The sequence below is a fragment of the Microcaecilia unicolor genome, chromosome 4 (genome assembly GCF_901765095.1).
Source record: "Microcaecilia unicolor chromosome 4, aMicUni1.1, whole genome shotgun sequence".
NCBI lineage: Eukaryota > Metazoa > Chordata > Amphibia > Gymnophiona > Siphonopidae > Microcaecilia > Microcaecilia unicolor.
This window is the reverse complement of record NC_044034.1, coordinates 14,768,993-14,782,363: the sequence shown is the minus strand read 5'-3', so window position 1 is coordinate 14,782,363 and position 13,371 is coordinate 14,768,993. Positions and strand designations below refer to the sequence as shown.

General features: G+C 47.0%; 1 protein-coding gene across 2 annotated transcripts in view; it reads right to left on the bottom strand.

The window, feature by feature from the left end:
* Positions 1–13,371, bottom strand: part of INPPL1 (inositol polyphosphate phosphatase like 1) — a 255,019-nt gene that overhangs the window by 51,054 nt on the left and 190,594 nt on the right. For both annotated transcript variants that reach the window (XM_030199978.1, XM_030199979.1), the window contains exons 13-14: positions 7,541–7,658; positions 1,071–1,167 (exon numbers count right to left, since the gene is read on the bottom strand). In XM_030199978.1, the coding sequence (XP_030055838.1) occupies positions 1,071–1,167; positions 7,541–7,658 (215 nt within the window). The remainder of the gene's footprint in view (positions 1–1,070; positions 1,168–7,540; positions 7,659–13,371) is intronic.

Below are 13,371 nucleotides of genomic sequence, written 5' to 3'. Positions count from 1 at the left end.
ACTCACAAGGTAGCTCGGGCCATACTCCAGTTGTTTAGCTGACCAGTTGTATTTCTTTTGGAGAAGAATGAGTTTCCTCATAACACGTTCAAATACCACTCTTTTCTCAACACCCCCCCCAAAATTCCCCTATCAGGAGCGCAGCCTACTGAAGCCGCTGGCTCTTAACTTCAAGCATTTACAGTCTGACGTCATGTCAGCCAGGGGCGTAGCTACCATTGAGCAAACTTCGCAAAAAGCCCAGGGATGCTCTAGTAGGTGCGATGGTGAGACCCCTCCTTCCCGCCCCACAAATCTGGCATTCCTCCCTGTCTGCCACAACCCTCAGATCCAACTTCTCTCCATTTCCCTTCCCATTCCCGTGCGGCCAAGTATCTCTCCTACTCCCCGCAGCCCTCAGAACGCCTACAGGTCGCCAGCAGAGACCACAATTGAAATAGGTTGTTTCTGTCTGACCCTGCCTGGGCCTTTCCTATGCTGCATCCCGGCCACAGGAAGTTACATCACAGAGGCAGGACACGGCACAGGAAAGACCCTGGTGGGGCCAAGAGGCAGCCTGTTTCAATCATTGACTCTGCCCTTGATCTATGCATGTTTTGAGGAGTGGTGGAGAGGGGGGGGAATTGGGGTAGCAGAGAGATGCCAGCCTCTGCAGGTTGGTGAAGAGGAGGATGGAAATATGCCTGGCCCATAGGGGGGGGCCATCTTAATTTTTTTTTCTGGGGCCCACTTAGTCCTAGCTATGCCACTGATGTCAGCCATGCGAGAGAAGACTCCTGGTCTGGAGTGGAGGAGTCAACCTGGGTTTGATTCCCACTGCAGCTCCTTGTGACCTTGGATAAGACACTGAACCTTCCATTGCCCCAGGTACAAAAACAAAACAAAACTTAGATTGTGAGCCCTCTAGGGACAAAGTACCTGCATTATAACATGTACAGAATTGTGTACGTCTACTAGAACAATAGAAATGATTAGTAGTAGCAGTCCGCTATCATTAACATAATCATAGCATAGCAGTTTAGAGGCATAACATGCACAGAGCAGGGTGAGAGCAGGATCGGTTCACTCACCTGGCTGTCTTCTCATTGCCCGAGGTCAGGTGACAGTTCACAAACCCAAAGGAGGTGCCATTAAACATGAAAGAGATGCCAACAGCTCCTTTGTTCCCTGCAAAACAGGACTGGTTAGCCAACCTGCACCCCAATCAGAGGCACCTGAGAAAAGGTCAGACAGACAGAAATGCAGCCACAATGCAATCAGTCTAGGGCAGACTATTTTACACACTGCTCAATATTTATTTATTTATTTATTACATTTGTATCCCACATTTTCCCGCATAGCAGTAGGCTCAATGTGGCTTTCAGGTTCAGGAGAGGAGAGTACCAACTCCGGGAATATATACAGAGTGGAAAATAGAGTAACAGTAGGCGCAAAGAAGCTGATAAGGTTCTGGAAAAGAGAATACAACTCTGGGACGAATATATAGTAGCATATAGAGAGAAGTAATCCCAATGAGGCTGATAAGTCTCCGGGGATGGGACTACAGCTTCTAGTGAGCAATACAGAGTAGGATAAGGGGAGAAGTACACTTAATTATAACTGGAGTGGTCAAATTCGTACAGTTTGAAGTAACAGGATTATGTGGAAGGGGAATTGTTCATTTCTTAGATCGAAAGATGCGATTCATTGTCCATGAATTAGTTCGGGTCTGCTGGGTAGGCTTTCCGGAAGAGGTGAGTCTTGAGGTCTTTTCGAAATTTTAGATGGGTGCTCACAGTTCTAATGTTTCTAGGTAATGCGTTCCAGAGCTGGGTGCAAATGTAGGAAAAGCTGGATGCATATGCTGATTTGTATTTTAGTCCTTTACAGTTTGGGTAATGCAGGTTTAGAAATGTTCTTGATGATTCGATGATGTTTCTAGTTGGTAAGTCGATAAGTTTGGTCATGTAGGTTGGGGCCAGACCATGGATTATTTTGTGGACCAGAGTGCAAATTTTGAAGGCTATTCGTTCCTTGACTGGTAGCCAGTGCAGTATTTCACGTAGGGGTTTAGCACTTTCGAATCTTGTCTTTCCGAAAATGAGTCTAGCTGCCGTGTTCTGCGTGGTCTGGAGTTTCCTCCTTATGATCTGTTCTTTGCATCCTGCATATACGGCATTACAGTAGTCAACATGTGATAGCACCATTGTTTGAATTATGTTACGGAAAGTTTCCCTAGGGAAGAATTCTTTGATCCGTTTGAGTTTCCACATTGCATGGAACATTTTCTTCGTGGTGGCAGAGGCTTGGCTCTCCAGGGTTAGGTTGGTGTCAATAGTAATTCCAAGGATCTTCAGTTTGTCCGATATTGGGAGAGTATGTTCCGGGGTTTTTATGGATGAAGGAAGGTTTGTTTTGTGATGAGAGAAAATAAGGCAGTGAGTTTTTTCCTTGTTGAGTTTGAGTTTGAATGCCGATGCCCAGGCATCCATTACGCTTAAACTAGTCTTTATTGCAACAGTGATTTCTGTTACTCCATGATGGTGATATGTTTGAGTTTGCTTTTACTTGATAAGATCTCGTGGTTAGGAAACCCTTGGTCCATTTGAGTATATTCCCTCCTATGCCTATCTTGTCGAGTATTCTTAATAGTATATAGTGGTCAACCATATTGAATGCGCTTGACAAGTCGAATTGCAAGAGGAGTATGTTTATACCTAATGCGATTTCTTTTTGAACTTGGCTAGGAGAGTTACCAGGTCTGTTTCCATACTGTGGAGAGATCTGAAGCCCGACTGTGATATCAAGACTCAGTGGTCTGCTGGTTTTATTAAACATCAGCCATGGCTTTTAAAAAAATATATACATTCAGTGCACTATCCCCGGGATTCTATATATGGTGCCTCCATTTCCATGCAGAAATTGAAGTGTATTCCATAACAATGAGCATAGGGGGCTGTTTTGTTAAGGGGGCTGTTTTGTGTGGGGACTTTTTTGTCAAGGGTTGTTTTGTAGGAGGGGCCATTTTGTCAAGGGCATGAAATGTCAAGGGTTATTTTGTTACAAGGCTGTTTTGTCGGGGCTATTATGACTGGGTGCCCTCGCTAATGTATGCTGTAACTTGGTGCACCTAAATTCTAAGTCGCATAGTTGAAAAGGGGGTGTGGCCATAGGCAGGGCTTGGGCATTTCTAAAATCTATGCACATTGTTACAGAACACATCTGCTCTGTGCCTAATTGAGGCGTCAGGAATCACGCCAAGTAAAACATGGCGTAAACGGCCGTGACTACATTTGGTCGTGGGGAGAGGCGTTTGGCGTCATTCTATATACCGTGTGGAAATTTAAGCCTATTCTATAAAATTTAGGCATGCTTTACTGAATACACCTAGGCGGACTTTTTTTTTTCGGCACGGAATTTTCAGGCGCCATATTCAAAATCTAGCTCTATGGGGGTAATGTTATAAAACAGCGCTAGTACTTACGTGCTAGATTCCAGTATCTTCTCACATACTTACACACACGTAAATGCTGAACATGAGTCTATGCGCTGTTCTATAAATTTGTGGTTATCCTGCATAGCCCATGTTTGCGAGGTAGGCTGGACACACACTTAAACAAGTAACTTATACAATACTGTAAGTTGTATAAACCTACATTACCCAAACTGCAAAGGACTCAAATACAAAACAACCCACGCATCCATCTTCTCCTACATAAGCACACAACCATGGAATGGACTCCCAAAAGCCGTGAAAACAATCCATGATCATCTAAACTTCAGGAAATCACTAAAAACCACCCTCTTCAAAAAGGCTTACCCCACCGATCCAACGTAAACCCCTACACCCAGCAACACAACATAACCAAGGATCGTACTGGACAATACCCTTCGACCCCCATGATGCCTGATACACAACTACCTCATTCAACCACAATATCACCTTGTATTTGTTATCAACCGACTGGCGAACGCCTTCACGGTACTATGTAAGCCACATTGAGCCTGCAAATAGGTGGGAAAATGTGGGGTACAAATGTAACAAATAAATAAATAGATACCCAGCAAATACTAACACCAGCTCGAGCCTACACACGTGTTCAGGTATACGCCAGTTAGACTAGTATTCAATAACGGAATGCAGGCCTCTACATTCCTACCTGCACCTTCGGTCATCGCTGTTAGATGTCCTGATTCTGGGCCCTCCCTAGTGCCGCACAAAACATGCCCCCCCTTGCAATTTGGACGTATGGACCTTTTGGACGTCCAAATCCTTCTTTTGCAAAATTGGGATTTGGATGTTTCAAGCACTTGGACATCCATTTTGTCATTTTGGGACGTCCATATACTTCAAAAATAAGCAACATAGCATGTAAATGTAAACGGGAGGGGGGGGGGGGGGGGGAGGTGTATACACAGGCAGGGCTCCAGCACATAACTTACAGAATACTGTCGGTTACGTGTATCTCCGTAGCATCTACTTTACTTTACCAGGTGCTTAAATTCCACTCACACCTCGAGAGGTTCGGAGCGGATTACAGAGTAAAGAGATCAAACGATATTACAGAGGTAGACACTTCAGTTTGAGGTTTGACTTATTTAGAGTCAGATGTTGGGGAACACAGTTCATGAAGAGTTTGGCAGTACGTATTTTAAGGCTTTACGGAATTAGTTGAGCATTGGTGTCGGCAGGGAGTTCCAGATTTTGGCATCTTGGTAGGAGAATGGGTTTGAAACAGGTCTCTTGAGGTGAAATTCTTTGTAGGATGGGAAGGATAGTTTCAGAGAGTTTCTTGTCCCATATCCTGAGTGCAGAGTTGTGATTTGAGAAAACGTGTATTGGGGCGCATAACCCTGAAGGATTCTGAAGACAATTCTGGTCTCTACAGGTAGCCAGTGCAGGGCACATAGATAAGAGACCCCGTCGAACTTTTTCACTCCGTAGATAAGTCTTACGGCTGTGTTTTGTATTGTCTGCAGTTTGCATATTAGGTTTTTATGGCAGTTTAAGCAGCTTATATTGCAGTAGTCTTGCTCGGTTTGCATCAGAGACTGTACTATGAGTCTGAAGTGTTCTTGTGAAGTATTATTTATTTATTTATTCCATTTGTATCCCACCTCTTTGCAGGCTCAATGTGGCTTACAATTCATTGTGAATATTGGAAACAGAAAGTAGAAAATGCACATTTGGTTTATAGAAGGTTTGGGTTACATGGTGGTGAAGTACATGGTTGTATAAAAGACGTTATAAGACATTACTATCTATAATAAAGATTGTGCAGTTACACGTGTTGATCTTTGTGATATATTTTTTCGAAGAGATAAGTTTTCAGTAGTTTGCGGAAGTTGGCCAGATCATGGACCGTTTTCAGGTTGCGTGGTAGTGCGTTCCATAGCTGTGTGCCCATATAGAAAAATGTAGACGCATGCAACACTTTGTAATTCAGACCTTTACAATTGGGAGGGTGAAGATTGAGGAAAGTGTGAGAAGATTTTATTGCGTTCCTGGGTGGTAGATCTATTAGGTCTGACATGTAGGCTGGGGCTTCTCCATGGATGATCTTGTGGACTAGGGTACAAAGTTTGAACGTGATGCATCCTTTAAGTGGGAGCCAGTGTAGTTTTTCTCGTAGTGGTGTCGCGCATTCATATTTTGGTTTGCCAAATATTAATCTGGCCGCTGTGTTCTGGGCTGTCTGGAGTTTTTTTAAGTATTTGCTCTTTGCAACCAGAGTATAATGAATTCGTATTCGTCTAAGGTTGTGCAGTTGAAAGAAGCAAGTTTTGACTGTCCTGTTCACCTGTATTTCCCAGGACAAATTCTGGTCTACTGTAATGCCCTGGATTTTGAGGGAGGGTTCTAGTTTGTAAGATAAATCGTTCACTATGAAGGAGATACATGACCACAGTTGCACCAGGTCCACGGCTGGTTTAATTGTGGGTAAATAAATGTGAAGCCCATCGAGGCTGGGTTATGCTAGTGCTTTATAACAGAATCTGGAGTACCCTGATGACATTATATAACAGGTTCTCACTGCCTGGCATCAGGGCACCTGACCTGCTTATTTTCGAAGGAGATGGCCGGCCATCTTCCGACACAAATTGGGGGATGGCCGGCCATCTCCTAAACCCGGCCAAATCGGTATAATGGAAAGCCGATTTTGGCCGGCTCCAACTGCTTTCCGTCGCAGGGCCGGCCAAAGTTAAAGGGGGCGTGTCGGCAGGGTATGGAAGGTGGGACGGGGGAGTGTTTAACAGATGGCCGGCTTTGGCCGATAGTGGAAAAAAGAAGGCTGGCTCTGACGAGTACTTGGCCGGCTTCACTTGGTCCATTTATTTTTAGGACCATGTATCCAAAAAGTGCCCCAACTCACCAGATGACCACCAGAGGGAATCGGGGATCACCTCCTCTTAACTCCCCCAGTGGTCACCAACCCCCTCCCATTCTAAAAAAAAAATAATAATAATTAAAATTCATTTTTTTGCCAGCCTCAAATGTCATACCTAGCTCCATCACAGCAGTATGCAGGTCCCTGGAGCAGTTTTTAGTGGGTGCAGTGCACTTCAGGCAGGTGGACCCAGGCCCATCCCCCCCTACCTGTTACACTTGTGGTGGTAAATGGGAGCCCTCCAACCCCCCTGCCCCAAAAGCCCACCTTCATCCCTAAGGGCTATGGTAAGTGGTGTACAGTTGTGGGGAGTGGGTTTTGGGGGGGATTTGGGGGGGCTCAGAACACAAGGTAAGGGAGGTATGCACCTGGGTGCAGTTTTTGAAGTCCACTGTAGTGCCCCCTAGGGTGCCCGGTTGGTGTCCTGGCATGTGAGGGGCACCAGTGCACTACAAATGCTGGCTCCTCCCACGACCAAATGCCTTGAATTTGGCCGAGTTTCAGATCTCCGCCATTAGTTTCCATTATAGCTGAAAACCAATGCCGGCCATCTCCAAAGCCGGCCCAAATGTTGAGATTTGGCCGGCTCCGACCGTATTATCGAAACGAAAGATGGCCGGTCATCTTTCGTTTTGATAATACAGTCGGGACGCCGCTTTACGGGGCCGGCCATCGATTATGCCCCTCTAAATGGAGGCCACCACTTACAGAACTGCCTCCAAAGAGAGCAATTTTCAAAGCCATTCATCTAATGAAGTGACCTGACAAACTGCCCTCCTCTGTCTGGCCAAAAACACAGAGGGGCTTACACAGCTTGTACACATTTGGCTGGAGTGAGGGAGAGCAATCACCAGGGCAGGCCAGGAACGTGTACAGGTTTGCTTTTCCGTCTAATTCTGACCCTCAGAAAGTGCCCAAGTATCCAGTACCCAGAGGTAGGACGTTTCTCTTTGAAAGTTAACTACAGGCACTAGTAGAGTTTGCCCCTGCTGTGCATCAGCCAATCACAGATCAAGAAATAACCAAAACTTAGTCACTCACCAGTCCAACCAGTAACCAAAAGAAAAAGAGAGACAGGGTAGCACAACGGACCGCCTGAAGTCCCCTAGGCCACCCCTTCCCTTAATCTGCTTATTAAGAGCATCTCATCTCCCCAGGCTGCTGGTCTGTACCTAATGTATTGGCAATCCCAGTCTTCACGCTGGAGGTGCTAATGTGGCTGATGCGATTTTCATGCTCTGGTTTCACCAGGACAGTGATTTTAATGTTCCATAAGGACTGCATGGCAATCTGCAATGAAAACACACCAACAAAAGCAGGAAGTGAAAACATGTCAACCCCTGTATCAGGTCATCGTGTGCAACTTTTATTTAATCGAGATGCTTGGGGAAGGGTGGGATATGGCAAGAAATAAACCCTGGGTCTAGCGTTCTCTCCGCTTTCAGCTCCGGAGTCTGCAGCAGCAGCACAAAATGGACAAAACCAAGACTGACGGGTTTTTAAAATTGTAGCCATTTGGCAGCAAAAGATCACAATAAGGGGAGGAGGCAGCTCATGATTCTCAACTCTCTGCAAGAAAATGTGCTTTTATTTCTGTAACAGGAGAGCTGACATCTTGTACAAATGTTCTGTACGCATACACATCCAGAGGGGGTGGGGGAAGTGAGAGGTTGCACCCCCCTACACACACACCCAATGCCAGCGCTGGCCCAAGGCAAGATGCCGCCACCCCCCAAACGTTTTACCTCGTCATGGTGATGTCCCAAACCCAGCAGCAAAAGCGATTCCCATACACTGCCCTGCCCGCGCCGGCACCCGCCTCTTCTCTTTATTGCGGTTGCTTGAGCGAAACAGAAAGTTACTTCAGGCGGCCGCAGCAAAGGAAAGAGGCAGGTGCCGGTGGTGGCAGGGCACAGTATGGGAATCGCTGCCGGGTTTGGAACGTCTCCATGACGAGGTAAAAAAGCTGCAAAGTCGCTCCCCCTAGATGCCACTCCTAAAGAGTGCCACCTGAGACTCCCCTCCCCCTTAGGTGGCCTAATGGCCAGGCTGCCCCTGCCCAATGCAGCCCACTTGCAAACGTCTGGGTCTGTCAGGACGGTCTGCCGCTTTCAGCTCTGGAACAGAATCATTGCACTTCGGATACGCATTCAGGGGTCAATATTTGGCCAGTGGCTTTATTCCTGGATGTTCAATGCCAGGCACTGAACATCCAGCTTTGTGAAGCAGGCTAATGCATAGCTGGTTAAGTCTGATATTCAGCAGGTAACTCGCTATGGACTTCAGAAACATAGGACTGATTTTATGCAGGGCTATGGACAGGGCTGGCGCAATCCGGTAAGTATGGCAGGCGGGCGCCGACCTCTGGAGGGCACCACAAGCCATGCTTACCACCGCCGGTGGCTCACAGTTCCAGCCACAGCCCCCACCTGCCCGCCCTCAGCTCCCACGACAGCCCCCTTTTTGTTCCTGCTGCCGTGCGTTTAAATGTTTTACCTCAAAGTCACAGCGGCAGCAGCAGTGAAGAAAGAAGGCTCACCTCGGGCCTTCCCTTCCCTCTCAGTATCCCCGCCTTCCTCTGATGTAATTTCCTGTTTCCACGAGGGCGAGACACTGTGAGGGAAGGGAAGGCTCGAGGTGAGCCCGCTTCTTTCATTGTCTGCTGCCGCTACTGCCACTTTGAGGAAAAACAGATTTAAAAGCAGGGCAGAAGGAACAAAAAGGGGGCTGACGCGGGACAAGAGGGTGGGCAGGTGGGGGGGGGGGATGGGTTGGAACTGGAACTAGCAGCAGCTGAGAAGGGGGCTAAGGCTGGAACTTGGGGGCTGGGGCAATCGCTGACCATGACTATGATTATGGGGCTCATTTTCAAAGCACAAAGTTACATAACAACCTTCTGGAGCTTTGTAAGTCTAAGTGCTTTGAAAATATGCCTCAGCTAGTAAAAAAGGCCCGTTTCGGTAGGCAATGAAACGGGCGCTAGCAAGGTAATCCCCCACCCTCCCTCGCTGTCTCGCTCTGTCCCCTCCGAGACCCACGCCCCCCCTCCCTCCCTTCCTTCGGAGTTCCAGAACCCCCTCCCTTCCAGTTTAAGGCCCCCTCACGCCTCTCCCACTGAGTTCCAGACTCCCCCCTCCCTCCGATTTCAACACCCCCCTCCGCGTTACTGACCCCTGGACCCCCCTGCCACGACCCTCTCGACCCCCCCCCCTTCTGCCAAAAACCCTCCCCCGCCACCGTCACGTACCTGTGTTGACGGGGGACCCCAACCCCCGACAGTCGAAGTCCTCTTCTCGTCTGCGTTGCTTCCTGAATGATCTGATCAAGTTTCTGTGCGTGCGTCTGCCGCACGCACAGAAACTTGATCAGATCATTCAGCAAGCAACGCCGCGGCAGCTGAAAAGAGGACTTTGGCTGTCGGGGGGTTAATGTCCCCCGTCAGCACAGGTATGCGACGGTGGTGGGGGAGGTTTTTCAGCGGAAAGGGGGGTCACGAGGGTCGCGTCAGGGGGGTCCAGGGGGGTCAGTAACACGGAGGGGGAGGGGTGTTGAAATCTGAGGGGGGGGGGAGTCTAACTCGGTGGGAGGGGAGTGAGGGGGCCTTGAACTGGAAGGGAGGGAGGGAGGGGGGGTTGATACGCCGAGGAGGGGGCGTTGGTGATGCACGATGTGGGGGGGCTCCTGCTCCTGATGTCGCAGCCAATCTAGTGTCTCCTTTCCGGTGACGTCAGCCTGGCTTCGGAGCTTAGCTCATAACTCCGAAGGAGCCACGGACACAGGCAGGCCCATTAGAACGTTGGAAGTGAGAATTATTATATAGGAAGTCTCATCAGCAACCTGCCTTCTTTCCTGGATTATGGTATACTTTTGTTTGCACAAGGAAATCTTTGTAGCGCTTTGTTTCTTTCTGAACGATTCTTTATTAATTACCCTTGATTGTAATGAAATTGTCAATACGGGTGGGGAAAAAACCTAACTGCCAAGCATTCGTCCGTGCTTCTAATTTTTGTAGGTCACTTCTTATGCTTTCCACTCTGTCTATTCATGTCATTCGCAAAAGCCTTCTAATACTTCGGCCATATCATTCACAAAACTATTGAGCTGAATCAGCACCAAGACGGATCCCTTAAGCCAGGGGCGTATCTGGACTTCGCCGTTAGGGGGGTCCAGAGCCAAGGTGAGGGGGTACATTTTAGCCCCCCACCCCCCGGCACCGCCGCTACCGACCCCCCCCTCCCACCACCATTGCCGCCGCCAGAACCATCTCCAACAACTGTGGCCCGCCCGCCGTTGCCATGACGTCACCTATCTTTGCTTGCGGGGCACCCCAACCCCCGCCAGCCGGTCTTCTTGCTTCGTTTGGTTTCTGAGTCTGTATGACGTCCTGCACGTTGTGTACATGCAGGACGTCAGACATACTCGGAAAGCAAACGAAGCAAGACGACTTCGGCTGGCGGGGGTTGGGGTCCACCGCCAGCAAAGGTAGCAGACGGCGACAGCAGGTTGACGGCGGGGGGGGGGGGGGGGGTTGAGAGGGTCATTGGCAGGGGGGTCCAGGGCCAAATCTACGGGGGCCCTGGCCCCATAGCAGCTACGCCCCTGCCTTAAGCGCTCCACTACTCCTCTGTATGTGTATCCCCCCCCCCCCCATATCAAGAATCAGTAACTACTAGTTTATCTACAGCCTCTAGTCCATATTCATGGATTCCCACAAGGTTCAGGGATCCTTTTACACCTGTTTTTGAAGAAACTGGTACTACAGGATTTTGGAGGAATGAAACAAATAACGAAGGGCATCTAGAAATGAAAACGTTGGCAAAGGACAAATCATAGTAACATAGTAAATGAAGGCAGATAAAGATCCGTACGGTCCATCCAGTCTGCCCAACAAGATAAACTCATTTTACATGGTATGTGATACTTTATACCCGAGTTTCATTTGTCCTTGCCATTCTCAGGGCACAGACCATAGAAGTCTGCCCAGCACTATTCTTGTACTAAAAGTTCTGAAGATAACGTTGAAGCCCCTTAAAATTTACACTCAAGCCCACCCATATCTATTCGATCAGGGCGTAGACTGTAGAAGTCTGCCCAGCACTGGTTTTGCTTCCCAATTACCGGTGTTGCCAGGGAGAAAGTGAAAGGGGAGTTGGAGGTGAAGGCACTTTGAAGAGAGAGTTCAGTATAGTAAAGAGACGTCAAGGGTATGAGCCAAGAGAATGTCAACTGAATGTAGTAGTCCTGTTTGGCAAGTGAAAGAGCAGACTGGAAGGAGGTCAGCAAGAATTTGAAATGTATGAAGTCAGCATGGGCACGGGACTTCAGCTAAAGGCATTCGGCAGAGCGGGCACAGGAACTTAGGTAGCGGATTCTAGAGGTCAGCCAAGGCTGGGGTTTGGTACGTTTTACAGAACGGGGAATGGGAGGAGCGAGAGTATCCAGAGTAGAGGAGAGAGTAGTGTTATAGGAAGAGACAGCTTCATTGACAGATTTGGACAACATAGTGGTTGAGAATAGGGGCAATTAAGTACACAATAGTAAGAGGATTACCATACAGGACTCCAAGATGTAAGATCACCGAACATATAAAGAGGAATCCAATAAAATTTATATGGAAATATAATGTTTGATTTTAACAAAATATTTCTAAAAAGCAAGGAAAAGACCTCAAAATGCCCGACCGCTTACTTTCAGTTTTCAGCGGCTTTAACTGGGGACGTTGGTATTCATCACTGGTCATAAAAACCTTGCTTGGAAAGAATTAACTTTTACAAGAAATTTTTTTTTTTAATATATTGACAATATCAATGCTAACTTCAAATTTTCTTTGGTTCATAAAAACCTTCACCTTTCAAAGCAGCACTAAGTTATGGTCAGATCAAGAGGAAGGAAAAAAATTTTCTCAATGCTTTCTCTGTCGAAGCACAGCCCTTGAAAAAGCCCACAAGCGAAACGGATGGGGTCACCGTCGGGCAACAGATAAGTGCTTGACTTTACTTTATCTTTGTAAAGCTGCTTTATAGCACTTCATGAGAATCAGTGAAGGTTTTTATGAACCAAATAAAAATTTGAAGTTAGCATTGATATTGTCAATATATTTAAAAAAAAATTTCTTGTAAAAGTTAATTCTTTCCAAGCAAGGTTTTTATGACCAGTGATGAATACCAACGTCCCCAGTTAAAGCCGCTGAAAACTGAAAGTAAGCGGTCGGGCATTTTGAGGTCTTTTCCTTGCTTTTTAGAAATATTTTGTTAAAATCAAACATTATATTTCCATATAAATTTTATTGGATTCCTCTTTATATGTTCTGAGAATAGGGGCGAAACACTGAAGGACAGAGTAGAAGGGTCAATAGTCTGAAGATTCCTAAATGTATTGGTAGAGATTGGATGGGGGAGGGGAGAGGGTGTTTAAGTGTGAAAGTTATCAGATGATGGTCAGATAGGGAAGAGTTGAGGCACAGAACTAGAGGTCGAGCAGCTGGAGAAGATCAAGACAGTGGCCATTCTGGTGAGTTGGGGGCAGTGGAGCACAGTTGAAGATTGAAAGAGGATGTTAAAGCAAGAAACTGAGAAGCATAAGAGTCAGAGGGATCATTAGCACGAATATTAAAATCCCCAAGAATGAGGGAAGGAGATGAAAGTTCAAATCAACCGTCATCCGGCTGCGGATAAGGGTGGTTAGTGGAAGTACTGTGCTGATCGATCATTTTATACAAGTGAAGCAGTGGGCAAGTTGCGATCCGTTCATCTGGGACCCACAGTTGTGAGACGGGTTAGCTATGTTGACTTAAGTTCCCTGTGGTGGCGTGACTTCGAATGTTTCAATTATTTATATTACTTACAGATCATTTTGCCCATATTTATGTTTTTCGGTTGGTTTATAATGACAAGTAAGATGTGTGGAGATAAGTGTTTTGGCATCTGCAGCTATTAACGTTGCAGGAGAATGCAGTAAAGGATAATTGGAATGACAGCCATGAACAAACGATGACAAAATGCAC